The sequence below is a fragment of the Glycine soja genome, chromosome 3 (genome assembly GCF_004193775.1).
Source record: "Glycine soja cultivar W05 chromosome 3, ASM419377v2, whole genome shotgun sequence".
Lineage (NCBI taxonomy): Eukaryota > Viridiplantae > Streptophyta > Magnoliopsida > Fabales > Fabaceae > Glycine > Glycine soja.
The window spans coordinates 38568362-38595885 of NC_041004.1; the positions used below are offsets into that span (position 1 = coordinate 38568362).

Genomic DNA, 27524 nt, shown 5'->3' on the forward strand with positions numbered 1-27524 from the left:
AAACGTTCTCTCAACTCTTGACCAAATGATGAAACAAATGGCTTGAAGAAGGTGCAGTAATACTATACAACAAGACAACACACCCTTTTGATCTATAGATGTATTTTGATAACACGGCCTCAAAAATAGAATTAGAATATAGATAAACGAAATAGTGTAAACTTATTTTAACTTTATTTTAAAGAAATAATTATTTTTAAAAGACTTGCTTAAGTTAAAAAAATAATAAAGTGAATAAAGGCATACAGCAGTACACGGTCAAATGGTCAATTAATGTACTTTTCACTGAACGACTGATGCCAAAACAAAGTAAAAAGTAAAACTAGAACAAGTGGGAGGTGTCCAAGAGCCGCACTCTATCAAGTATCAAAAAAGTTCTAGAAAAATAAAATGGTATGAAGTTGCAATATTTGAATTACTGTAACCTATCAAAGCCGTTTTTATTGAGCTTTTTCCAATATGATCTTGTGAACTTGATATCTGCAGTTAAAAAAGAAATACCAAAAAGGAATGAAAATAAAAGAAATAATAGGCAAAATTGCTAATATACAACAGCGACCAAAATCTTGTTAGCCAAACAAAACCATATAACCTAAGCTTCTTTCCTATGTGATGCATGAGCCGAACAATGCCGTAGCACAAATACAATCTCCTAGAAAAAATTGTACAGCTTTTCTGCTGGCACTGCATTCAGGAGTCTTTGCTAGCTCTTCAATAAAAATACGATGTCGTTCGACATGCTTAGCTTTTATTATAACTCACTTGCGCCGCGAAGAGATCATATGCTGGTGAGCCTTGATATCCCTTTGTATTCTGTCTGCATACAAGGGTAGGCGAATGATCTGATTGATCTCATTCAATAAGACCTCTTCTGTGATGTTATCCTTTATGCTTCGCATTACCTGTGTTAAAAAATTAACAAAAACTGTTCAGAAGGCTTTTCACATGAGCTAGTTAAACAAAAGCATAGACAACTTAAAGACGCTGGCAACAATAGAATGGAAAAATTTAACAGGTATAACCTTTCTATAGGTATTGATATCATTTGGAGCGGCTTTGTCTATTCTGATCCGCATACAAACCCAATGATGCTCCGCGGAATCCCAGTAGCATTCAATGATCTTCCCTGAATAGGAAGAAATGTCCGATGCATCTGAAAATCATTTGGAGCCAAAAATTGCAAGCAAATTATGGTTTGATTTTTCCAGATATTCGGTTAAATCAATTCGAGAGTTATGTTATAACTAACTAAAGACAGAATCAATTGCAAATGGAGTCTTGTATATATATATATATATTTCACTACTAATCACAATTCAAGTATGGCCAAAATCGGGTAGTTCATGCAATTAGCTGTCATCTGGACCAATTAATAATAACAATAGTAATAATGCCATTAATTACATTATAGTGGTATAAAATAATAATGATGGTCTACAAGTTGTACAACCTTTAAAAATAACATTCTCCTCCATTAACTTCTTCCTTCCACGTTCAAATAGAAAAAGCAAGGGACGATCTCCAGCTCCCACCTGTCAACAAAGATGGTTTCAACATAATTGGATTGTCATGTTAGAGAGGAATTTAACACCACACTAAGCCCATTTTTGAACTTGAGAAGTACTTGTACAACCTCACAGAGGAAATCAACAGAGTTCATCTCAGGGTATTTCCACTTCAGAAGACCTTCATGTGTGCGAGGGACATATGGATCATCCCAACCCTGATAGAATCCAACATTATTAACAACAAACGAGTACATAAACCAAACAGCATATATGAATATTTGTAAATGGGATGTTCTCAGCCAGTAAGTATTCTCTATAAACCAAAAAATTACATCCTTATTTAGATTTCTCAATCGTCAATATTGACTCAATACAATGAAAAACAAGAACTGAGAAATTTGGACTGTTCCCTAGTAGAGCATCAATTCAGTACATCATCCTCAAAGAACTGGTGTTTCCTACAAGCCAAGTGTTCATTGATCCAACTATCCTCTACATCCAAGCTCAACTTGGGAGGTTCGATCCTCTAGAGATACTAATCATTACCTGGAATACAAGACCATCTGATGAATGTGATAGTTGTGGAATGAATTTATGAAGGAGCTTTGACACAGTAGATAGCAACCAAAAACCCTTCCTCCTCACCTGAAACAAAAAATACAAAAAAATAAACAAATAGCCGATCCCACTGGAAAATGTTTCAGAAAAATAGAATAGTAAAATAATCACTATACGTACACTAAATGGTTCCAAGTCATATCTATAATAAGGATTTATACTCTTTGAGAGGCCCTCGCGTTCCATGTTACGAGGTTCAATTACTTCTTTCTCCAGCAATTTCCACCTTTCATAGAAGGGCAGCTGCGGGCATTTAGACCAAATGGTCAGGTCAAAACTCAGCCAAGCACAAGTGTGAACATCAATCCAAGGACTTAAATGGTTCCAGGCATGCATTATCTAGTATTCTGTCATTTATTTAATGTTTTAACAACTACCCAAAACTCATGAGAATACATTACATTTGCAGCCAGACTTCAATTGGATCCAAAAATATGGATTACTAATAATCCTGGGTTTTCAAACTTGATAAGGAAATGACCCATAATTCAGAGGTAGGTTCAAATCCAACTAGAAGCTTACAGGCGCTCATTTTAATGCGGGATTGTTGGGAGATACTTTAATTAACTGACAAATGCAAATACCGTAATTGGAACACAATTTGGTTTTTGGTTGACCACTAAATACAGCAACTCGAAATAGCAAACATAAACAAGAGGAAACCAATTTAAATTTCTTTACTTCATATAATATAGTAGGTGTAGGACATTATCCACCAAGAAGTCAATAATATCTCAACAGTGCAGTTGTTAATAAATGTGTACCTCTGTCAAAGAAACTTGATTGATAGCCATCAAATCATAAATGAGGTATCTTCTCTCTTGCTTATGTGTATGCGGATCTGTGTCAATAATCATCTCCCCATCAAGTAATGTGTAGTGGTGATTCCTCTCGGGTGTACCCTTGAAATGATTGTGATTGAAAACAATTGACTTATCCATTAGAGAATCTAAAATAAAATTTACAAAAGCCAAGACACAGCTTCCTGACATCCAAGATACTCACTTAGCAACCAAAGTAAATTGAATAAACATACACACCCCATTAGTATATCTGCAAGGAAATCGCATATTGATCCTTTGGAAAAAGAATTTTCTGTCAATCAGATAACATACATCGCAAGTAATCAGCATCATATATCGTGTCCCATCAGCTTTCCACGTGGCATAGTAATATCTTTGTCTTAAGAGTTGCAGATTGTCCCTGCAAAAAAAAAAATCTTAAGTCAGTTGACAAACCAAAGTAGATAATTAACAAAGATGAAAATTTAGATTTACAATCAATTTTTAATAAATAAATCACCCAACTCAAACTCAACTGCATCAAATGAATATTTTGTTCCCTTTTTAACAAAAACTGAAAAATGATAGAATTAAGGAATGCCATTTGATCACAGAACATCCATTAACTTGACATATCAATTGCCAAATCTGGGCCAAACAGTACTTTGAAGTTAATGGTAGCATATTTTGCAAATACAAAAGATTCATGTAATTTACTCTCAAAGAAATCATAGTAATATGAATCAGAAATAATTTTGATAGTCAATGCAGAAATTTGTTTAATTGGCCAAAGCTAAATTAAAATATACACAGGATAGACATCTGGAATTTGAACTCCCATCATGTTAATCTATAGAAATTAGTCTGAAAGGTTTTGGCAAACAATGCATCCCAAAATTAAACAAACGTACAATATGAAACCATGACTTCTTCATTGAAATCCTAGTGTAAGAATTAATAAATCACAAAGATCCTGTTACATTGCTGACAGTGTTAGTTATTATTATTCTCCATCAGATTCTATTAAAAAGTAGACAGAATGTTTAATGTAGTGAAAAAAATGTCAGCCACTCCATTTACTTGAGAATTTCTGCAGAAAACTGATGTTAAAAATATTTGTTAACAGCATAAGATTCTCTTTACCAATGAAGCACATTTGCAATTAAACAGTTGAAAGGCAGGTTGACAGTAGAGAACACATACTTTAGGTACTATTAATTCTTTAGACTTGGTAGATTGGAAAAACAACTGATGTCCATCTCAGTAAAATAGCCAAGTCCATCCTGAAGTTACATTTATTTCTCAATGCAATAGAAAACAAAATGATTAAATGTGGTAAGATTGAACCTGTTCAGAGAAACAGGGTGTGATCCAGGAAACGAGCGTCCTCTTCCCTAAAAAGGGATAATATTAAATTTGAAAACCCAAAAATAATGGAATTAATTCATAAAATAATTTTATGCATAACAAACTAATGTTTCCAAATCAAATAATTACTTGGCTTCAAACTTCTTTTGGAATTTTACTGAGATGCATCAAATACAACCCATAGCACCCGACATGCATAACTTTATTTGTGTAATATTGATATGGTTGTTTGTGTTGACTTTAGGGGGAGACGAAAGAGATAAATAGAGAGATAGGAAGTATTTCTTAAGTGAAATTGATTGATTGTGCATTACAGTACTTAGGTTATGCACAAAATCTATACATTTAGACTCTTAATAGACTAGGTGGGGATTATTTCCTGGGCAGAGTGAATGGGTGCTACTTCCTGAACACTAATTCCTATGAAAACTAAATCATACATGTGATGCATGAATTCATTTAACATGTGATACAAAAACGGCATTCATGACTATCCAGAGTATGTTGAAAACTTGAATGTAAATCATATTCAAGAAAAATAGATAGAAATCAACAAAAAGCCAATTCAGAGACCCACCCCTGTGCCCAACTTGAGCAGTTGATAACAAAGTTCTTGCATTGGACGCAGCTGGTTTGGAGGAATTGGATCTCCCAAAGCATCATCACTTGTTAATACCTCATTCCTCACAATTCTCTCCTAGAAGATCAAACCAAACATAAGGAAAATCCACATAATATCTCCCAGAAATAAATTGTGAACTGATTTAAGGTTCTTAAAAAAAATCATATTTCTATTTCAGTAGAGCACACAGACGTATGCAAAAAATGAAAGTGATATGAGGAAAACAATTCGATATTAATATGACCACATATTAATCTCATAGCCTGTTATTTAAAAAACTTCATAAAAAATACAAGCCATATAAAACAGATAACGTGCACACACAATAAGACCACGGAAGATGACAATTGAAAGAAAAAATACAATCATTTTCTATTTTTCTCTAACAATAAAGAATATTTCATAACTTGTTTAGCGTCATGGGAAATAAACTGAAGTAAAAAATTATACATCAAAGCAAATTAGCAAATAAAAGGTATTGTTATCAGAGTATACATCCAAGTCTCAACAAAGAAAACAGAAAGATGCAAAGGGTGCAACCAATTCTATTTTCAGGCCATATCAGATACGCTTCAACAAAATAAACCTAAAATAAAATAAAGCATAACTAACTGGCAGATTCATGCTCGGACAAACTTGTTGGAAGTAAATTACATGCCAAGAAGTAAGGTATTCAACCCAGTGGCAGCACTACAAATCCATATCCACTAAGAAGCTAAATAAACTGAGTCAACAAGGCGAACATACCTGTTCAGGAATGTGTGCACTATTGTCCACAGCTGGAACAGCTGTGCCATGAAAATCAGGATCAGAAATTCTCTTCCATTCAGGAGTTTGAGGACAAACAAGATCTTCAGGCTTCTTTTCATTATAAAACATGTAAAGGGCATCAATGTAGTCCTGCTTGTAAATTCCTGGGTGACGTGCACAAGCAAATTTATTTATCGCCTGGGAGATAACAAGCACAAAATTGCATAACACATTAATTACCAGAGTCAAACAGGTATTGAAAACAAACCTATGAACTGTCCGATTATTTTACTCACCTCAGTAACAGAAAGAGATTCCGTGCGCACAAGAAAGTGAACAATCATATAACCTGTACGATTATGCCCATGTGTGCAATGTACAAGTATATATTTCTTTGTGTTTGTTCTTTGGGAGCAAAAATCCAGAACCTAAAATGAATATCTAACAAGTATAAATCATAAAACCTCAAGTAAGATGTCAAGAATTGTACCAGCATTGCTAAGAACACTAACAAGAAGACAATACTTGACTATCAAGTGTGAGCATTGAGCAAAAGAATGAGTAGAAGTAATGCTCATGAACTGTACAGTGAACACCGTCAACACTACAAAAGGAAGCTACCTTATCACAAAAGAATTTTACGGATTCATCATCAGGTACAGCATCTCTTCCTGTGCATCTTATCTGCCACAAGCAAATCAAAAATCTAAACTCAATTGCAATTAACATTTCATAAACAATAGGACGAAAGATAATATGCTACCTTGACATGACCAATCCCTTCTTTTGTCCAATCTGATACAGGATAGTAGCGAGTAGTATTTGTCAGATCAATCACTAAACCAAGCTGCAAAATAAATAAAGCTAAGCACTTTGATGCTAGTTGCAACAAGTTTATATGCAACACTACAAAGAAAACAAGTAAAAGCCCCCACAATGTTGCAAATTTGTCCCTTTCTGTGATTATTCATCTTTCTGCTTATTAGCTCAAACGAAATATAAAGCATTTACTATCCTCATTCTTCCTGCTTCTATGTCTTTTTCATCAAATCCTAAAATGCAATCTAAGCCGTCTTTTTGTCAATAGAAGTTCCCTAAGAACACCAAATTCATGTAAAGCGCATCACATTGTGACATGTGTGAACAATAGAACAAGTTCCTCTAAATGTTGTGAAATAATAAAATGATAAAATGTTTAACATGGCCAATTAAAAAGATCGGTCACATAAAAAGATGTTGAAAAGTCACATCAAAATATATATCAGCAGCTTGTGCACACCAATCTATTATTATCTCCCTTTATCTACTTAATAAAAGTATATTTATCTTCCCAAAGAAGAACATACTAATCTAGTAATCTGAGTTATTGATGATTACTGTGCATTTGATGTACTTACTTCTCTACCTAAGACTCTTTGTTGATGAATTGCTTGCTTGGGAGCATATTTTTGACTTGGAATGTAATCATTGAAGGAATCACCAAGTGGAACCTTCGAAGGGATTATACATCCTATTTCTTGCCCATGTGGTGGGCAGTCTAACCAACCTGCATTACATGGATCGACTAAAAATGAAAATCTATAAAAAAAAGCACATCATAGAGTAACATTATTGCAAGAGTGAAGATCAGTAAAGAGATTTCAACATTGTAAAGAAAATTGTAGCCTGAAGCCACTATGAAAAAAGAACTTGTAAGAAAACCAGGCATACATAGTATATACTATCACAAAAATAAAAATGGCAAATTAGTAAAGAAAAAGGTCTTGTTCATGCAATAGGGACTTGCAATAGTGAGTTCAAGGGATGTAATCAACTTAAATTTCCAAGCAAAATAATGATAGCTAAAAAATAAAGTAGTTTGTAATAAAGGCCATGGACTATACCTGCATAGTGTATATCACAGTTCCTACAGCATATAGTTAACACTTCCACAAAATAACTTGTCCATGCTGAACAAGTGAGACATTTAACGCACACAACCATCTCCATATAAGCCCACATTTGGTATAGCCTTTTTCATGGAATATAATTGTTCTTTTTTTTTTTTACCAAAAAGCTCTTTCATGGAACTGTTATGAGGGGGCAGGGGCGGGGGGAAAGATTATCTCTCTAAAATAAGTTGAACCAAAACACACTAACTCTAGTTTGTGCAGGGAAAAAACAATCCTCCAATGCCAAAGGCAACTTTTAGCTTCATTTATTTACAGCAAGTCCTTAATTTGTATAGTTAAATCCCTAATGCAAAAGAGAAAATGAATATAAATTCCAACGTTCATACACTACAGTTAGATTAAAGTGCCGGCCAATATCTTCACAATGTAATAGTCTATAATTGACAACCAAATCCGTGTGTATTGTATATAAAATAGATAAATAAACAAATAAAAACAAGAGCCAACCATCAGGAACCGTGTTCCGATCATAAGGTCTAGAATTCGTATTGTATGGCCTCCGTTCTTGCCCTCGATCCATATGTGGGGGCTTTCTTTTCAAACCTCTGTGTGTATCTTCATTATTATGCTGCATAAAGAACTCATAGTAAGAAACAGCACAGGAGCTATCTCAACAAAAATGACAAAAGTTACAATTCAACAATTATCTGATAAAATGCATCACGTAAGATTGCCAGGAGTAAAATGACTTGAACGAGCATAGCTGAAGAGCAATACTTATGCTTCCAAGCACACGTGTATATTTTTTGGGGTTAGCATGTTATTGTTACGAAATATTTGGTACGAAACATCCACTGACTTTGCCGATTGCCGATGACTAATATCCGTCGAAGAACCTAACTGAAAACCTTTAGTGGAATTCTCGTCTTCCAACCACATTTTTTTCATCCACAAAGTTTGCACTTAAGACCTTGCTTAACATAACCAAGTCTAGTATCACTCACAACAACCACTTGTTGGTAACACACGTGTATATGAGAACAAGCAAAAGGTGCACATAATTATGCACAGTGAAGTTCATTGAAAGCCACAACATAATCGAGGTGGATTCAAAATTCAACCATTCATGTGTCGGTGAATTTGAGAAACCGTTTACATTAATTTTTTAAAATGTGACATCACATGATGCATTTCATCTATCAATAACAATAATCCGGCAAGAAAACAAAAAACAGAGAGAAAACACGGTGTCCTTGATTCTAGGAAAAGAATAGCATTGGTTTAGCAGAGAAGAAATAACGCGTTGTTGATTTTTCGTACAAGTCACGAATCGTGATGTTTGGTAATAAACCTAGATTGAAGTTTCAAAGCGAGTAACGAACAAGTAAAGAAGTAAAAACAAAAATATATGTAGAAAGTAACGATTATGGTTCTGGAAAAGGATGAATCTACCATGTGATAGCTCATAGCAGTAACGGATTGAGAAAGAGTAGGAGAGTGACGTTGGTTAGGGTTTTGGTTGGAAGAAGAAAGCAATAATCGATCTTAGGAGGAGAGGAGAGGAGAAGAGAAGAGAAGAATTGAAGGATCTGTTTGTTATGTTGTTGTGCGCCACCATACATATCCGGGTCTTCGCCCCGTGGGGAGAACCGACATAGCCACCCCTCCTTTATCTCTCTTTTTTTTTATTCTTTTTCACTTGTTTTTTTAGTTTTTTTTTCTTAATGTTTTCCCATCAGTTTTTCTTTTCTTTTCATTCAACTTTATATTTTTTAATTTATTATGTAAAAAACATCTTTTTATTAAACAAATTATTTTTCTTACTGCAAAACAAATTAATTATGTTAAAATTACCTTTCAACCGTCATTATCTATAATATATACCTATTATAATGGCTCCCCTAAAAAAAAAAGAAAACCTATTATAATGGCAATTAATATCTCAGTGCACACATTTCCCTATGTAATCTATAACTATATATAAATAATATTAGGTATTTTGATGTACATATTTTTATATTCATTTTATTCATATAACTACATTCATTATTATTATTTTATCCCTATAATAACTATTACTTTCACATTACCTATTAACTTCTATTATCTTCCTTTTTGTTTTAAAAAAAATAGTTAGATGCCTATTTCTCCTAGTTATTATAATGACAATTATCTCTACATATTTTTTTAGACAATTTTGTACTCTAATTAATTCTGAAAACCACCGCAACACTAGATGATTATTATAAAAGATAATTCTTAAACATGACGGTTATTTACATCTTTTAACCATTTTTTATTTTTAATTAAAAACTAAAAACAAAAATATATTGTTGATTAAGGCACAATGATAATTTTAGAACCAGTTGAGTATAATTTTCGCAAAAACATATCCTTACAACTATAAATACTAGGATTTACACTAAGGCAAACATTGTTTTATGATTTTGTTACAAAAAAAAAAAGCTCACACACTACTCTAAGCTAAACTAAAATTGTTTGATATATCTTTTTTTTAACCACAACAATTAGGATTTTTTACTCTTTTGTGAGACTTCAAGATATCTCACAGACTTCAATCATTTGGATCCAGTGTTGATTTTTCTTTGATAGTGAACTTAATCACAAGCCTATCATTTCTCCCAAATATGCATTCTATAGAGATTAAACCTAAATCTTTCCTTACAATCTCAATATAGGTTGTCAAATGAGTTATATTACTACTATGTTTTTATCAATTGTGTTTACACTTTTCGGCTGACAAAAACATTATTTCATTAATTAAAAAAGCTGATTAAACTTTGTATTTTAATTACTACAAATAAATGAGATAAGTATTTTTTATATGCAATTTGTCTATAGTATACTAGAACAAAATATCTTCAGTGATAGAGAACGGCAAGTTTAGTAAATGGTATAAGTTTTGGGTTTTATTTGTTGTGCTGCAGTGGGAATTATGTTCTTGCTTTTTCTAGTTTATTTCAGTGGGATAGAGTTTGATATTTTCATGTTGTAATTCGATAACAAAGTATTTTTACCTATTTTGTTATCTGGAAAGTATTTTCTCTATCTCCAACATGTCTCATGCTATGCTTAGTCACAATAAAATATAAAAAGACTTACAATATTATGTTAATATATAAGTATGTGACAGGCAGTAGGATGATATTTATTTTGTGTCATCTATAATAAGGATATATGTAGAGTAGTTTGAATGTTTTATATTTTGTCACGAAAGTAGTAGATATTGATTTAATTAAATTAAAATAATATTTTTTTAACAAAAATATAAATAATTTTAAAGATACTCTTTAAAAAACTATATGTAATTTTAATAAAATGATATTTTTAACATAATTTGTATTTTATTCCATCTTTATTTGCTCCATGTTAAATATAAGACAAGATAAATAATCTAGATAGATAGAATAAGTATCATTTGCTAGAGACAATATTCATCAACTTATGACCATGATAGACAACAGATTTTTTTTTTTAGTATTTATACACTACATATTCAATATTCATATCAAGGAACCTCTAATTAAAATAAAACAACACATGTTAGTTGATCAAAACATTTAATGATGTTTAGCACATGACTTATTTCAACATATGGTGACAGGAGTTAAAAAGGGACATCCTCATTTACATTATTTTAGCCTTGTGAATGAAATATTCTCAATATTCAAACTCAGTATTCAATGTTGTTGTATATTGAACTCAAATTTAATACCATTGAAAAGTTAAAATATTTTGTATCAATTGATTCACATATGTTCGGCGATTAATTTCTTACTTCTGTTAATCAATACTTTTCAAGTTTTCATCTTTATTGTTAATTTGAGTTTTATTTTTAAAAAAAGTATCATAGTTAAAATTAAAATGACCATTTTTCATTTTATTTCTAAATTATTTAAAAAAAATCAATAATTAAAAACATTTTTTATTAATAGAAACTTATTATTATTAATTTAAAATAGGATTTATATGTTAGAAATATTTTATTTATTATAAATTTTAACTATAATATAATTTATATTTAAAATTATTTATTTATTATAATTTTCAGATATAAAAAATAATCTATAAATTGAATACATTTGACCTCTTTTATTTATTTTTATTATTTTGGTTGGGGGTTTGTTTCACCGAGGATAGGACAGTGAGGACTGAGAACTACTACAATACTCAAACGCTGTTGAAGCGACCGACGAGTCTTGTGTGTGACCTCAAAACCCTGCCGTCAGTCACCGTCTTCTCTGCCGCCATGAAGCTTGTCAGGTCTCACATCTTCATTCTCATTCCGCGTTTCCCTTTTTCTCACTTTTTTTTTTTTTCAATTTGAAGCTAAAATGTGTATAAAACTGGAACAGGTTTCTCATGAAGCTGAACAACGAAACCGTTTCAATCGAGCTCAAGAACGGAACAGTTGTTCATGGCACCATTACAGGTTCTCTTCTCTCTTCCGTCCTTCTCCGAATCTTTTTGTTCTTCACCGCTCCATTTTGTTGCTGCTTTTGTTAAACCCTAGTTTCGTTTCGCGCTTAAACCTTTTATTCTAAGATTTAGCACTAAAGCATTTGGTCTTCGATTTAGTTGCTAATGTCATGTTGTAGCCTCGTAGGGATGCTCGCTGTTTGTTCAATTCCTAAACCTAATGCAATTGTTCACTGCATTCTCTAATCGTTACCCTGGAATTTCGAAACCTTCCTTTTGGGGGTTTTGGGAATTAGATAGCATTTTTTCTTCTTCTTGTGCATAGCATTCAAATGATTAGATTCAACACGTTATTCGCATAAAATGAGTATGACTTTGTGCCCAATGGATTTCTGTTTGGATACCTTTAAAATCATGGTGGCTACCTCAAAACCACGGTGTCACCATGATTTTTCCTAAGCAACAATGTGTTGCTTCACACTCACTGTGGTTTCAAAGTTGAATTTGGTTCACCTGACCACCACCCCAAACATGCTAGAATAGATTTTGTTGTCATAGTCAAAAAAAGGTGAAGCCGAGGCTGTTTTGTCTTCTTTAAATAAAATTACCCCTTCTTTTGTGATGCTACAATTTGACACCCACCCAAGCTCTTTCTCTTGTGTATAGAACAATAGTCTATAATATAAACTACAAAGATTCTGATTATTTATAGTTTGGAAGATTAATTCTAAGGAAATCCATGGGATTTTTTTAATATATTCTTCTATGTTATCAAGTGTCTGCGTTGCTAATGGAGGTAGGTTCAACATAATCAACAATCTCTTGTCCCAAGAAAAAAGTCGTAATCATGTATTACTTGCAAAGCATTACCGGCGATGCTTAAACTAAGATCCATTTTTTAACTTCATATATTCCTGTTCAACTTTTTTGCAATGGTTGGTATTTGACTTCTTTGCTTGTAATTCCTCTGTTAACAACTCTGTTTCTTGTCAAAGTGAATAGCTAATTAGCCTGTCATTCTCTAAGAGACAACAAGATGGGAACTCTGTCATAAGCGTGATAGGTTGCATAACTAATACGATCAATTTTGAACTTTGAAATGTCTCTAATCTTATTGCACCTAAACTAGCTATGGGATAGATTATTTTTTGGTGGCTTTTCATTGATGAGCTGCTATGGCTTTTCAAAATTCCTGAATTTTGACATGATAGAGAGATTGAACAGCTTTCCTGAATCTGTGAATTTTTTTTCATGTTCTCTTCACTGTTATGCCTTACATTATGAATAGGATGTTTCTTGTCTTTTTCTGTTTTGAGCAATGTCCCGTCCTCTAAGAGGCTCAAACACTTCTAGATGGTAGCAATGTCTTATCATATTTGTGTCCTGTGTTGTATGACTTGTATCTATGCTTTCTAGCCTGTTTTCCTCTCATTGTACTGACCCTAATTTCTCCTTTATAATATTGATGTAAAAAACGCAACTAATTTCTCCTTCATTAGGAAAATGTCTGTTGCTTATGACATTTTTGTATGAGGCACCTTGAATAGGATGTTATGCCTTACATAATGAATAGGATGTTTCTTGTCTTTTTCTGTTTCGAGCAATGTCCTGTCCTCTAAGAGGCTCAAACACTTCTAGATGGTAGCAATGTTTTATCGTATTTGTGTCCTGTGTTGTATGACTTGTATCCATGCTTTCTAGCCTGTTTTCCTCTTATTTGTACTGACCCTAATTTCTCCTTTATAATATTGATGTAAAAAAAGCAACTAATTTCTCCTTCATTAGGAAAATGTCTGTTGCTTATGACATTTTTGTATGAGGCACCTTGAACTCTAGAGTCTGAATACCTCACTTACGAGGCAAATCTATTGCGATTTAATTTTATGGCCCCATGACAGTATTGGACCTCTTAGCCTCTGGAACAAGTTTCCTTAATGCTGTAATTTAGAATAGCTATACTTTACCTCTTAGAGTCTGAATTCCGTTGTCTTTAATTGATGGATGAATATGAGCTTATGTCTAACAAAGAGTTTGACGTTTTGTGTCTTTAAGCCTTATTTGGGATGCCATTAGAGAAGTGTTTTGCAGCTTTAGTTGTACTGATCCATGGACTTGATGCTATATCACAGGTGTTGATATCAGTATGAATACACATTTGAAAACAGTTAAACTAACTCTGAAAGGGAAAAACCCAGTTACTTTGGATCATCTCAGTGTGAGAGGCAACAACATTCGATATTATATCCTTCCTGACAGCTTGAATCTTGAGACTTTACTGGTTGAAGAGGCTCCTAAGATCAAGCCTAAGAAGCCAACTGCTGGTATTGTATATTATTTGACTGTCACTAAAATGTTTATCAGAAGTTAATTATGTTCAGGTTGACTGTTATCAAGGGATATCTGGTTCTCAAAGTTTTGATTTTATTTGCAGGGAAGCCTTTGGGAAGAGGGCGGGGGCGAGGACGTGGACGCGGCCGTGGTCGTGGGCGTTAAGTTGCACATCACAAAATTTGTGGCATTTGCTTGTACCTTTATTGTAGGGAATTTTTCGGAGAGAAGTTTTAAAGACGTTGCAGGAGTGCTGTTGTTAGTTAGTCATGCAGACTTTGTTCATGTTGCCATTTTCTTGCATCAATAATTTGAAGTTCTCGTGTATAATTCCTTCCTGTTGGATAATTGCCATATCTCTCAAGTCTCCACTGAAAGAAACTGCCTATGTATGTGTAGTTTCACAAGGTGTTAATTGAAGAGTATTTTTACATATATTGGATATTAAACTTGACTCCATTTAAGAGGGAGAAAGTAAGCCATAAAAGCCGCTCTAAGAATTGATTTTACAGTGAATATATCAACGTTGATGCAATATCTGGTAAAGATTTTGAAACGAACTAAACTAGTTAAACCACTTACATTAAAATAGATACGGAGTTTTGCTTTTTTAAGTCAAAAAAAGAGGGTGAGCAACGGTAGCAAAAGGGTTGAGGTCATTCCAATTAGATTGGCACCACTGCCACCACCCATGAATATATTTTTATAACATCTGACTCAGTAATTAATTTTATATTATTTTAAATTATAGACAATAATTAATTAGAATTAAATAGGACTTTTAAAATTATTGTTATAAAGATGATTATTTTTTATCATATATGGCAATCTAGGAATAAATTGTGGATAACATAATTTTTTACACTATTAATATATTGTAATTAAATGATTTTTTATTTGTATTTGACATACTCGTGAGATACCAAAACATTAGAAAAACGTTGTTAGTCTTCTGAATTTAACTAAAATATATTAAGAGACCTCATATATTAATGCTGTAAAAAAGGTTGTTAAAAGCACCAATAGAGAGACTTAGAATATTGAAAGAAAATAAGAATGTTGGAAAAATGTTTAAAAGGTCTTAAATAATATCCTTAAAATTGTTTTTAGTTGAGCTCAATAATACTATCCACGTAATTGATTTCGGATTTGAATCTTCTTATTTATTTAGTGAAATCTCAATCTTAAATTATAAACTAGTGAAAGAAAATTTAACTGATGAAAAAGATATGGAGTTTTGATGGTGGAGATTTTTATCCAAGAAAATTCAAGTAAAAATTTCACTTAAAATGATTCATTTCCAAATGACTTTACCTAGTAGTGGAAAACTTTTGCTATTACACTCAAATTATAAATATTGTTTTAATAATCTAATTATGATTTGTGATAATAAACAATAAATATTCTTTATTAAAACTTAATTTTATTGGAGTCAAATAAAATTATTAGAAATAATAAAGTTCTCATGAGTGTTTAATTGGACATTTTGAGATTTGCCGAAAAGCTTGCGAATAAACGTTCATCAATGGATTTCCCCCCTACTTTCTTCAAACAATGTTTGATCTACCTCATAATTCATATTACCACAAATGAAATTGAAAAAGAAAAAAAAACAAACGTACTGTAATACAAGTGCATACTTACGACTTCAACTGGAAATTACTGTAGAACAATCTTATGTTAATTTTTATAATAATTAATTTTTATTAATTAATTAATTAATAATATAATCAGAATCAAAATCATATTTTATCCAATGAGTATAACTTAATTCACAACACACATTTAATTTTTAATCTCGACAAAATATACACAATACGAAGCCTAAAAATTCCAAACAGATTACTGTTGTTATTAAAAAAAAAAAAAAAAAAAAACTATTGTTATCATTAATAGTTCAAATTGGTGGGTAACGTTACGTGTGAAAAAGGAAGAATGAGCGAGTGGTCAAAGTTAAAGTTGCCCCAAGTTGTGTGTCTTGTTTAAGAAGAAGCTAAGGTTTACGAAATTGTGGTGGTGGCTAAACAGTGGGAGCACGCAATCTTTGCATAAATACAGAGAAGAGATAAGAGAAGACAAGAGTTTCAAAATGGGGAAGGCAAAAGAAGCGGCGGTGGTGGCGGGAGCCCTAGCATTCGCGTGGCTCGCTATAGAGCTCGCTCTCAAACCCTTCCTTGCCAAGGCACGTGCTTCGATTGACAACTCCGACCCGCCACGTGACCCCGACGACGATGCTCTTCCTAAAACCACCACTGACGACGTTCCCGACGCCGCCGATTCTAAACCCGCCGGCGACGTGCCTCCCGCTGCTGATACTATAACCACCGACGCCGTCTGAAGTGGTCTCTCATTCATGTTATTTTGAATTTCGTCATATCTCAAAACTACTGTCCAAATGAAATAATATTGTTAGCCTGTTGTGCTTCTGTTAAATTTGTATATTGTGTTGTCGGTAAATGCTCTGTTTGGTTTGATTTGGTTTTAGGATTGAAAAAAATATCAGGTTGTTCTATTCTGCTTGTTTCCCTTGTCATTAGATATATGTGTATATTTGATTTATAGTTAAAATTATTCTGACGTGCGTTTTAATATAATTCAATAGATAAAAATGAAATACATAAAAAAAAAAAACAAGAGTTTTGATTCTTTTGCAAAAGTATTTTTCATATTTTTACACCAGATTTTCAAACACTAGGATGTACCAACCTAAATGCCTGTCTATATTTTTTGTTTTTTATTTTGGGAGGAATTAACATTTTAGGAGAGAGGATGGTGCTTAATGCTTATTGTTTGACCATTTTGATGCTTTGTGCTCCTTTACTCACCACAGTTAGTTATTATTTAATTTGGTGAGCTCCTCTCCTCAGGTTGTCACATTAAATTGGGAATGGAACAAATGCACAGATCAGAGTGCTACTCTTGTTAACCATTTAGCTATACCTGTGATATTTTTTTAGAACTACTATATTTATAAAATAAAATTATACAAAAGCTTATGCAACAATTTAGGCAAGATTCATAGATCCCATGTTTCTAAAGCCTAGGCTAGACTACCATCTTCTCTACGAGGGCAAATATTGTCCCATGGTAGAGGATGAGCTTTACCCCAAATAAAATCTCTCCCATAGTTTTTCAATTGTCACATAGGCTCACAGGGATCAAAGAAAGCTGCACGACATTACTGGGGATACTTAACAGTTAACAGAGATGCCAGGGTTGAGTGGAATAATGATAATTACTTAATTTCCCTTTTAATTCTCTCTCTCTCTTCTTCTTCTTTTTTTTTTACTTTAATTAAATCTGAATGTCCGATTTTTGTGTTTTTAGTTTTAATAACTAACTTGCTGGTTAACATTATTTGAGAAAGATATTCTAGAATTAGCTACGTTTACCCTCTTGCCCAAAACATGGCAAAAGGAGGCCAGAGTGCTATTGGTTTAATCTTTAAATAAACCATACAAAATGTCGTTAAATTAATTCTCAAATTATTAGAATTATGCTCATTTTTGTCACGCTACATATTATGGACTGGCCAATTCAATCATTGTACCAGCCTTGTAATTGGTCTAGTTGACATATTGGATTGGTCAAGCTTAATGCACCGATGCTACACGATATGACTTGGGTCGTTTTTGGAGAAAAATAGTGATTTGGTTGGTTTATTTGTATTTTTTTTATAAAAGCACCCATGTAGAAACAAGTAGAGTCAGAACTTTCACGAACTTTAGTAGAATCACTTCGAACAGGTCTGGTACTTCCCTCGTCAATCCATCAATCTAGCAACATTCATGGCTTATCATATCTCAGCAGCAGTTGTCTTTCACAGTCGCAACCTAACAAAAGGGCGAAGCATGTGACAATAAGGAACAAGAAAGAATGTGGAAATCTCAACCTAACAAAAGGACGAAGCATGTGAAAAGAAGGAACAAATGAGAATGTGGAGGCAAAAAAAAAACAACAAAAGAGATTGAAGATATGAGGTGTATGTGTTGTTGCTAAAACGAAAGATGAAATATAATAAGTAAATTGAGTGGGAATTTGACTTTTGGGGGGCCATCTGGCTGGAGTTTATTAGTAACTAACTACCTTTAACCCAATAAGTTCAATTAACTTAAGGTGAGTTTGGTACGATGAAACAAAATAAGTGAAAAATAGAATATTTTTTATTTATTTATGAAAATTAAAGACAGTACAAAAGATGAGTAATTTATATATCTTGTTTAATCAATTGAGTATATATTTGATAAATAGAATGAATAAAAATACAAGAGATGAGTAAAAATAAATAAGAAATAAAATAAAAATATAGGTGTTGAATTTATTGTTTTGTTTGGTATTTCATAAAATAAGGTGAAAAGGAAAGAGACAATAAGTAAGAGCGTAGAAGAGACAATGAAGTTTACTCGTTTGGTAAGCATGAAATGATGTGGACAAAAAATGAAAAAAGAGTGGAGTCCAATCTGCAGAGCTTTTTTTGTAGAAAAACGTGGAAATAATCATTGTTTCAATGCTTTGCCAAAGTTATCCTCCTTGTGGCACTCGTGAGTGATGACAACATTACATTTATGGGAGTGAAGAGAAGCTTGCACCCTTGTTGCTCATCTTATATGTATATTCAGTATTTATGCTCTTTTTTGTGGAGTCAATCAAATTGCCGCCCCTACGCTTCAACGAAACTCCCATGCACTGAGATTTGAAGTACCAAACATGATCGATTATGCTTACATGTATTGGTGATAAAAATAACACTAATGTTGCAAAGGTAAAATGATATTTTTATTAATATTCTATTTTATTCTTTTTCTTTTTTAAAAAATAAACAACCTTATCATCTTATTTTCATCCCATTTCTCTTCCATTAAACCATATCTTATTATATTTTTTACATATTTATCTTTTTTTTCTTCTTTTCTCGCCTACCTATTTTCTCTCTTTTGTTTTCTTTCTCTCTATTGAACACAAAGAAAAATTTTAAAAAAAAATCAAGTGAATGGAAATAGACAGAAATGAAGTAGAAATAAGCAATAAATTTTATATAAAAAAAATTCTTCTTTTATTTCCTCTCAACCAAACATTAACTTTATTTTCATATATTTCTTTCCTCTTCACTTTATTTCTCCTTTATCAAACAAAGTACCAGTTTATTTAACTACTAAAAAATTATTAAGAATATCTAGTTGAGAAAATAATAAAAATGAATATTCTTCAAGTATTTTAATTTATAATGAATTTAATATGTATACATTACTTGCTTAAAAAAATTACATTTGTCAAATAAGAAATCTTTGTTGACATTATACAATATATGATTGAGTCACACTATAAAAGTTCTTTTACATTGCGATAATATACTATTTACTCATTTATAATATAAAAAACTGAATGTTCATCTATTATTTCCATTAACAATAATTTATTTAATTTATATTCGAACCAAATATATAAAATTATCTGTCTCGTAAAAACCTTTATACGGAAGGCTTTCGTACCATTGATAAAAAAAATGCACTGAAACGGTAATCCATTGATTTAGTACCCAAATTGAGTTGAAAATTAGGTCAAGTTTAACAATTATTGAAGAGAGGTGTAATTTATCATTTTATTTTTCCTTTCATCGTATAGTTTAATATTTTCCAATTCAAACAAAGCATCTTACAACATTGAAAGGCACAACCTCAACAGGTTTTAGAAGAGTGTCTATAATATGTCTTCTATCACATTTTTTAAAAATAATTTTTAGATTACTATTTTTTTTCTTAGAATCACAACATTATGAATGAGATTAATTAAATAATAAAGATTAAGATCGATATCATTTTATGGCTCCCAACAAATTTCAACTAAGAATACAAATAAAATATTAAAAAATACCTTTTTTTTTTTACCAAAATAAATACCTTTTAAGACATTATATAAAGGATTAATACATCTTTACACTGCTTTTCAATAAATTTTAACCGTAATTTTTAATGAAAAATAACTATGAATTCTTTAATTAATATCTTAAGTAAAATAATCAGTATTCTAATAAAAAATTAAAAAATTATGTTCATAATTTTTATTAATTTATTTTGGATATCCCACACCCATGAAACGTCGTGGAACTTGACAGTGGCAAACGAAATAGGTATTTTCTTTATGGCGAGACAAATAGATATTTTCCGCTTGTTTGTTTAATGGTCCCAGAAAACATAAACAAACAAACAAACCAAAAGTGTCGTTTTTTATTAATTTTTTTAGAAAGATTTTTATTATTGAATAATATTACGTATAACTAACTTGTGTAAAAAAAATATAATTACATTAAACATTCATAAAGTATTTAGTTGGGTATACAAATAAGTATCAATATAAATTTTCGATGGTTTTAACTTCTAAATATATAAGTAGATTAAATATTTAAGAGAAACAATTAATTTCATAATAATTCTATTCGATTTCAATAAAGTTACTTCTCGTAAAAAAATAATTAGGATGTTTGTTTCAAGATATGATTTTGCATTATCATAAATCATAATTCCAAAAATATTATTTTCCTGAAATATTCAAAAATGTGTTTGGTTAGATTATTTTAACTTGTTTTTTTTAAAAAACTTTAATATTCTTAGAAATATTTTTAAATAATTGAAATTAAAAATAAGAGTTGAAATGAAAGTTATAAATGGGTTAAAAAAACTTTGTAAAAAAAGAGTTAAAAAATAACTTCTAACATTTTCATGAGAATTTAACTTTCTCACTCTTAACCATGAGAATAAAGATAAAATAAATCATTTTGTAATTAGATTTATGGAAATAGAACAATAATTAATAATATTTTTTTCTAAAACTCCAAACAAACATAAAAATACTATATTCTTCGGTTTGTATATCTGGGAATGAGTTTTTAATCATGAAACATATACAATACAAAATTGAAGAAGAGAAAAGAAAGAAATATAAATAGAATGGGATAACAAAGATAATAAGAGGTATTAAGAGAGAGAGAAAAAAAATTGTGTAAACTATGATGTTTTTTATGGAAAAATTTAATAATTTATATATTGTTGTCATTTTAGTATGAGAAAAACTTGAATAATTTTTTGAAACTTTCAGAGTTTCATTTAATCACCTGAAATCAACTTTTTTTCTTTTTCTTATTTTGGTACATAGTCCAAAGACTTAAATTATAATAATAACATAAATTTAGAAATTAAAATGAAATTAAGAGTTAATTTCATAGAATCAAACAAAACTCTAAAAAATGCTCATTGACTTATTTGAATTTTTATTAATTTTAAGAACTAAACATCAATGGAATACAAATTTAAGACTAAATTTAATGTTTATTTTTTTCTTAAATACATTTTTATATCGGTATCATACTTGTTTTTAGTTTACTATCTATTTTTAAAAAAAATTATTTTACTTTAAACTTTTACTTTTAATATTTATTATTAGTTTAAATTCATTAAATAATAATGCAACAATATATTAATCTATCAGATCATTATGTTAGTATACTACGTCATCACTTAATAAATAGATATTAGCATATAAAAAACAAAAATTTGAAAATATCAGTTAATAAAATAAATAAAAAATAGATGATAAACTAAAAAATAGGTATATTACAACTTACAATTATTAAAAACATATTTTTTTAAAAAAATTATTATTTATGTAGCATTAGGTGGCAAAGTATGTGTGGTTGACTGATGGGGCAGTTCAGAGAGTTGATGTGGGAGACGCGCAGTAAATCGCTACCCCACCCGCTCACTCACAACCCAACCCGTGTTTGTGTTTCAAAGTCTCCCTCTCTCTGTTTTCATCTTTCTTTCGCTTCAAATCTTGCATTCTATTTTCACTCCCTCAAATCCTCTCGCTGTTTCACCTTTCTCATGCCGTTCTTCTCTGTTATTTGAGGTCACAACTCTCTTTCCCCTTTCTCTCTATACTCAATTTTATTTCTGTTTTTTTTTTTCCTACTTTGTGGGTTTTTATATTTTTTACGCAATTTCTGGATGTTTCAGCTAAAGGGTTTACATTATGCTTTAATTATGTGTAGCCCTGCAACAGTTAGTTGTTGTAGCTACAAACCCTACACCAAAATCCCATATTTTTAATGTGGGACTCAAGTCCCATACCATGCCTTTCAATTGGATCCTAAGTTAAGAAATAACTGATCAATGCAATAATTTGATTGCTTCCTATATGTATAGCAACAAGTTCTAGAACAGGTCTGTATATTTATTTGTCTATAATCTCCACATGTATTATTTTTGTAATTGCAATGTATGCCACTACTCCTTTTTTTTTTTTTATATCGATAAATGTTAGTTGTTAGTATTGATAGTTTTCTGTTAGCGGGGGATTCGAACCCCCTTCCCTTCTCCTTTCACCACTAGACTAATCTTATATCTCCTTGTATGTCACTACTTGCTAACATCCACCTGCTTTGCAGCATAGTATTGGAACTGAATTTCAACCTTCTGATTTGCAAATGAACTTTTTAGATTACCAAAGTTTTATGAATTTTTATTGCAAGTTAAGAAACTTCTGTAGATTTAATACTCTTCCTTAGGAAATCATTGAAATCAGAATTAGTCTTAATTATGTCAATTTGATCATTATCCTGTGTGGCTCCTTTCCCTTCCCTTTCCGGACTTTTGTCTGTGAATAGTGATTTACTATAGGGAGTAGGTCTTAGAAATTACAACCTCCGGATTCAAATATAAGCAAAAAAAAAAATGCTTTGGTCTTGGATTTAAATATAAGCAAATCTCAACTAATTTTACTTCATTTAATGAGTCTCTAAAATATCGTTCATTTACTTGGAGTTTTAATTCCAATTACTCCTTTTTTTTCTTTCATGATATCAAATTCTAACTGAAGACACTTTAGGAAAATAACTTATTTTTTGATTGAGATTGGTGCAATTTATTGTTGTTAACAAACCTTTTTAGTTAGAGTGAAACAATTTTTTTTTTTGCTTATATTTGAATCCGGGGTAAGTACCTAGGAGACATCTCCCGTAGCCATAGGTTTTTTTTCCACATTTAACTTTCCCTGGAGTCTAGAGTACTATCTAACTGTTTCATTTATTTATTTTTGTTCAAATGAGGTTTCCTCACATCTTTTTGGGATATTGTGTTTGAAATATATTAAACCAAGTATACCATCTGCCCATTCTCATGCTACTATTATGCTTTGATGTTAAACATTTAAAAATGAACTTGACATTTTAAAGGCTGTTCATTTTATCATAATGGAGTATTATGCAATTGTGAAACATAATCTTGAAACAAGCATAGCTTTATTATTTAGTCATAATTTAAATTTTGGATTGATGAGTTATATAATTTTTCAGTTCAGATATAATTTGTTATTGGTAATCCTAGAGAGCACTATGAGACACTACATACTTTTGTGTTGGCCATGTTAGCAAAACATTTTATGCCTTTTTATTGACTAATTTCTGAAAGAAAAAAAATGTTTTTACTTTCTTGTATTCAAAAGAATGCAGGTTTCTTCAATTGTTTTTTGATTTAAATTATGTTTGCTTGGCAGTCAAAGGATTATCCCCATGTCAGTTGCACCAGTTGACGGTATTCCCTCATTAAACAGTGATCTCTTCTATGATATATTTCGTCGACTTGATGGTGCAACATTGGCTAGTGCAGCATGTACTTGTGCAGCGCTGTGTTCCATCTCAAAAGAAGAGAGTTTATGGGAGAACGTATGTTCCTCTATGTGGCCTTCAACCAATAGAGAGGATGTCAAAAGTTTAATATCTTCTGTTGGTGGATTCAGAAAATTCTATGCAGATTGTTTCCCACTTATTGTAAACAAGGAGGTTGTAGGGTATCAACCAAACAACTATCTCGAGTACCCGGACAATTGGACTGAAGCTGAATATTATGGGGACATGAATGAATCTGAAAGCATCTCTCCATCAGATTTTGTTTCTATAGTAGATATTAGGTTCAAGGGGAAACCAATCTGTTCCAAAGTTCTGTGGGGAATTCCAAATGCAAATGGCTATGATGGTTGGTTCTATAACTGCCCTTTCCGGATTGATATTCTCACTTATGCAGATAGAGATGATAACAATGATGGAGCGGTTCACCTTTCTGTATCTGATGGTCTGCCACCAATTACATCCTTGGAGAGGGAAAGGAAAGATGGGAAGCTGTGGCGGGAACTCCGTGAAGGGCTCCAGCTTAGTTGGATTATAGTAAACAGGAAAATAAAGCAAGCTGCAAATCTTGCTAGCTGGAGCCCTCTTGGTGGTCAAAGACACTGGCCAACCGATAAGGATTTTGTTATCCGCTTTGGATCAGTTCTACCCGCCAAGGACATTCTTCCTTGTCAGGTAGCAGAGTGTATCCTTATTATGAAGTTTAGAGTGATTCACACTGAAGAAGATGGGTTTCAAACAACTCTTAAATTAACAGAGCTGAGCATGCAGTTGGAAGACATGGAAGGTGCTCATGTTAATGGAAGAAACAGTTTGCTTATACTTAAGGAAGCACTTAGCAGCCGAAGGAGCAAAAATTATGGTGAAGTACTCGAGTCTTGTCATATGTATTCAAAAGTACAGAATGAGTTGAAAGAGGAGAAGATGAGAAACGAAAGTCGGTTGGACAGACTTTGTATTTTAAGTGGCATTGCAGCATTTATGACGTTCTGGTACTGTGTTTTATGAAATGGTAGCGCATAGTCATTTAGTGGAATATGCTAATGTAGCTCTAACAAATGCTGGACCTTGGCACTCCTGTGTAAGATGTGGTTTTGCTTACCATAATAAACAAATCAATAAACAGCAACGCCCCTGGTTTGAGATTTATAATTCTACCTGTATGATCATTTGTACAAATTCAGCAGAGGGGATTACAAAAACATTTGTGTTAAACCTCACTCAGACTACGAAGTAGGAATGTTGTTTATGTGGAGCTATTTTTAAATTAAGTTATGCTATAAGCATAACAAGAGCTAAAAAATATACTAACAAGATTCATTTTATTAACTTTATTCAATCTTCCACTAGAATCGCTTCTGTTTGCTTAAAAATACTAATTCTGCACTTGGTTTCCTTCTTCGAAGTTATGAAGCATAACCATCTTCATTTTTGTTTCTACAGTAATGCCCTACTTTTAAGAATGTCTCTCACTGCATTTATATTTGTTCTTTGTGCATTTTTGGTTTAGTTTAATATTGAAAAGATTACCTTTACTAAAAGTTCTTTTAAGAAATAAAAAAAATTAAGTTAAATTAAACATAGCTAATAATATTCCTCTGCAGTCTGCAACTTGAAAAACTTTGCAGGGCTGCTTTTCCGAGCATGGCAAACAAACTCACGCCATGGGCACTCGCCCAAACCTGTTTAGACTTTGAGGAGAAAAACCGGTTTTGATGATTATCTAATATTGTGTTTGATATAGATAAGAGAAATAGAGTAGATGGAAATAAATAATAATAGAGTAAAAATAGGTGAGAAATAAAGTTGTTTGGTTAAAAAGAAATAGAAAAAAGATGAGGAGAGAGATGGAAAGATGAGTAGAAATAATATATGTAACAAACACAGCGTAAGTCAGGGGAGGAGACATGATAGGATACCCGCTTTAGGAAATTACAAAACTGGTCTCATATATATGAAAACATGTTAGGTTTATGTGATCTAAATGAACCATGGCTACCATTTGAATGTGTTCTCCTTCTCCTTCACTCTATGACTCTCTTTCACCCGCCACTGCCCATTGTCAGGCGTCAGTCACCATATGTGATATGCCACTGCTAGAGATTTTGATTCTTCTCCCACATTGTTTTATTATTCCTATTTTTGGTACTTTCAAGTCAACAGTAGCATTTTTCTTCATTCTAATATCATTCTTTGCTTTTATGCAGTTTTTAGTTCTCTGTCAAATTTTTAAGCCTTCTATATAATAGTGTATCTATGCAACCATTGTCAAAGGAGAAATAAACCAATTATCTTGATTCAGGCTCGCTTTTCAATATGGTACTCACCTCTTTAATTTTCTGAGCAAGTGGTGTGTATCTATATAATTGGCAATTGTCTTTTTTAATTGGGATATGGGTAGGAAGACGAGCGTAGTTTATGGTTCATGTTTTGAAATGTTGACTTCCATATTTATTCGGATTTTGTGCTATATGGTTTTGGTGGTTGGAAAAAATCAATGCTACAAGATGAAGAAAAACACGTTTGGTTATCTAGCAGGGGCTTATAAGTGGGGGACAGTTTGTTAAAAGAAATTTTCATGCAGTTGGCAAGGGAGAAAGTATTACAGCATTTGCTATCAGCATGTCTCTTTAATTTTCACTAAAATGTCTGTGATGGGATACAATTTTGCTATGTGCAAGTAGAGCTGATAATTAAATGTTTTAATGCAATCTCCTATCTACTCTTTGAAGTATAGACTGCTTTGTTGTAGTTGTCAGTTTAGTGACACATGGATGCATGCTCATTTGCTTACAACAAATTGGTGGGGGAATCATCATAGATTGTCCCTGATATCTCTTGCATTCATCAGCTTAATTACTTGGAAATTTTGCAATGGGAATGAATATTATGGGTATGTTATGAAACTAATATGTATGTTTTATTTGCTAAAATCTATCCGTCATGGACCTATAACGTATTTGATTATGAACTTGTTTGGATAAACTTATTTATAAGTATTTTTAAAAGAAAAAATAAATAAAAAAATAAAATAAATTTTTTCATAAATTAAAATTAGTTTATGCATAAGCTAATGTGTAGAATCTCTTAAAGATAAATTTTAGTTTATGCATTAACTAATTTAACTTATTGAGATATTCATTATTTTTTGCTTAGAAATGCTCTGGTTGGCTGAAGTTTATCCAAACATAACTTATAAGGGGAGGTTTAGTAGACGAAAAGTTTATACTTTATCAAGAATCATAAATTGAAAAACTATGATTCTCACATTTGGTTTGCAATTAATAAAAAAAAATTGTCAGAAAACTAAGATTCCCGAAAAACAATTTTAGCCCACATTTTGGCAAAAACATTTTCAAGGAAAAGGGTGAGAATCCAACTTACTTGAGTAAAGGAAAAACTTTAATTACATATTTTATAGAAATATTTAATTCACAGGAAACATATTAAAATTAATATTTTACACATTATAATAATCATGATTATCAGGAATTAACTTTTCTGGTGATCATGATTCCCAGATATTAAAGAAAAAAAAAT

The 27524-nt window shown here is 31.7% G+C and overlaps 4 protein-coding genes across 5 annotated transcripts; 3 read left to right on the plus strand and 1 right to left on the minus strand.

Annotated features, from left to right (window-relative positions):
- Window positions 1-409: 409 nt before the first annotated feature.
- Window positions 410-9199, minus strand: LOC114406842 (mRNA-capping enzyme-like). Of its 2 annotated transcripts, none has more exons than XM_028369670.1 (17): window positions 8993-9199; window positions 8048-8168; window positions 7046-7194; window positions 6412-6495; window positions 6270-6332; window positions 5945-6076; window positions 5646-5846; window positions 4854-4973; window positions 4256-4302; window positions 3242-3329; window positions 2891-3028; window positions 2247-2369; window positions 2055-2153; window positions 1634-1723; window positions 1451-1532; window positions 1023-1153; window positions 410-902 (listed from the first exon to the last, which is right to left on the minus strand). In XM_028369670.1, the coding sequence occupies exons 1-17, from the start codon at window positions 9005-9007 to the stop codon at window positions 759-761; spliced, it is 1827 nt and encodes a 608-aa protein (XP_028225471.1). In that variant the 5' UTR covers window positions 9008-9199; the 3' UTR covers window positions 410-758. The 2 variants fall into 2 exon arrangements, with proteins under 2 accessions (XP_028225471.1, XP_028225470.1); XM_028369669.1 differs by having other exon boundaries at window positions 3167-3329.
- A 2466-nt stretch (window positions 9200-11665) lies between these two features.
- LOC114406843 (small nuclear ribonucleoprotein SmD1a) lies at window positions 11666-14757 on the plus strand. The gene is made up of 4 exons (XM_028369671.1): window positions 11666-11824; window positions 11917-11993; window positions 14110-14301; window positions 14412-14757. Exons 1-4 carry the CDS (start codon window positions 11811-11813, stop codon window positions 14471-14473), a joined length of 345 nt encoding a protein of 114 aa, XP_028225472.1. The 5' UTR covers window positions 11666-11810; the 3' UTR covers window positions 14474-14757.
- A 1482-nt stretch (window positions 14758-16239) lies between these two features.
- Window positions 16240-16828, plus strand: LOC114406845 (outer envelope membrane protein 7-like). The gene has a single exon (XM_028369672.1). The coding sequence runs from the start codon at window positions 16398-16400 to the stop codon at window positions 16644-16646; it is 249 nt and encodes an 82-aa protein (XP_028225473.1). The 5' UTR covers window positions 16240-16397; the 3' UTR covers window positions 16647-16828.
- Window positions 16829-22005: 5177 nt separating this feature from the next.
- On the plus strand, window positions 22006-25309 carry LOC114406846 (F-box protein At2g27310-like). The gene is made up of 2 exons (XM_028369673.1): window positions 22006-22210; window positions 23855-25309. Exon 2 carries the CDS (start codon window positions 23871-23873, stop codon window positions 24990-24992), a length of 1122 nt encoding a protein of 373 aa, XP_028225474.1. The 5' UTR covers window positions 22006-22210; window positions 23855-23870; the 3' UTR covers window positions 24993-25309.
- The last annotated feature ends 2215 nt before the right edge of the window (window positions 25310-27524 follow it).

What these genes read in the sequence shown, in the direction of transcription:
- LOC114406842 (XM_028369669.1), bottom strand. An exon ending in AAAGAGTCTTAGGTAGAGAA is followed by an intron (nt 6,496 to 7,045) that starts GTAAGTACATCA and finishes TTTATTTTGCAG; the next exon opens with CTTGGTTTAGTGATTGATCT. An exon ending in ATATCAATACCTATAGAAAG is followed by an intron (nt 903 to 1,022) that starts GTTATACCTGTT and finishes TTTTTAACACAG; the next exon opens with GTAATGCGAAGCATAAAGGA.
- LOC114406843 (XM_028369671.1), top strand. An exon ending in TGTTCATGGCACCATTACAG is followed by an intron (nt 11,994 to 14,109) that starts GTTCTCTTCTCT and finishes GCTATATCACAG; the next exon opens with GTGTTGATATCAGTATGAAT. An exon ending in GCCTAAGAAGCCAACTGCTG is followed by an intron (nt 14,302 to 14,411) that starts GTATTGTATATT and finishes TTTTATTTGCAG; the next exon opens with GGAAGCCTTTGGGAAGAGGG.
- LOC114406846 (XM_028369673.1), top strand. Translation starts at nt 23,871, where the DNA reads ATGTCAGTTGCACCAGTTGACGGTATTCCCTCATTAAACAGTGATCTC.
- LOC114406845 (XM_028369672.1), top strand. Translation starts at nt 16,398, where the DNA reads ATGGGGAAGGCAAAAGAAGCGGCGGTGGTGGCGGGAGCCCTAGCATTC.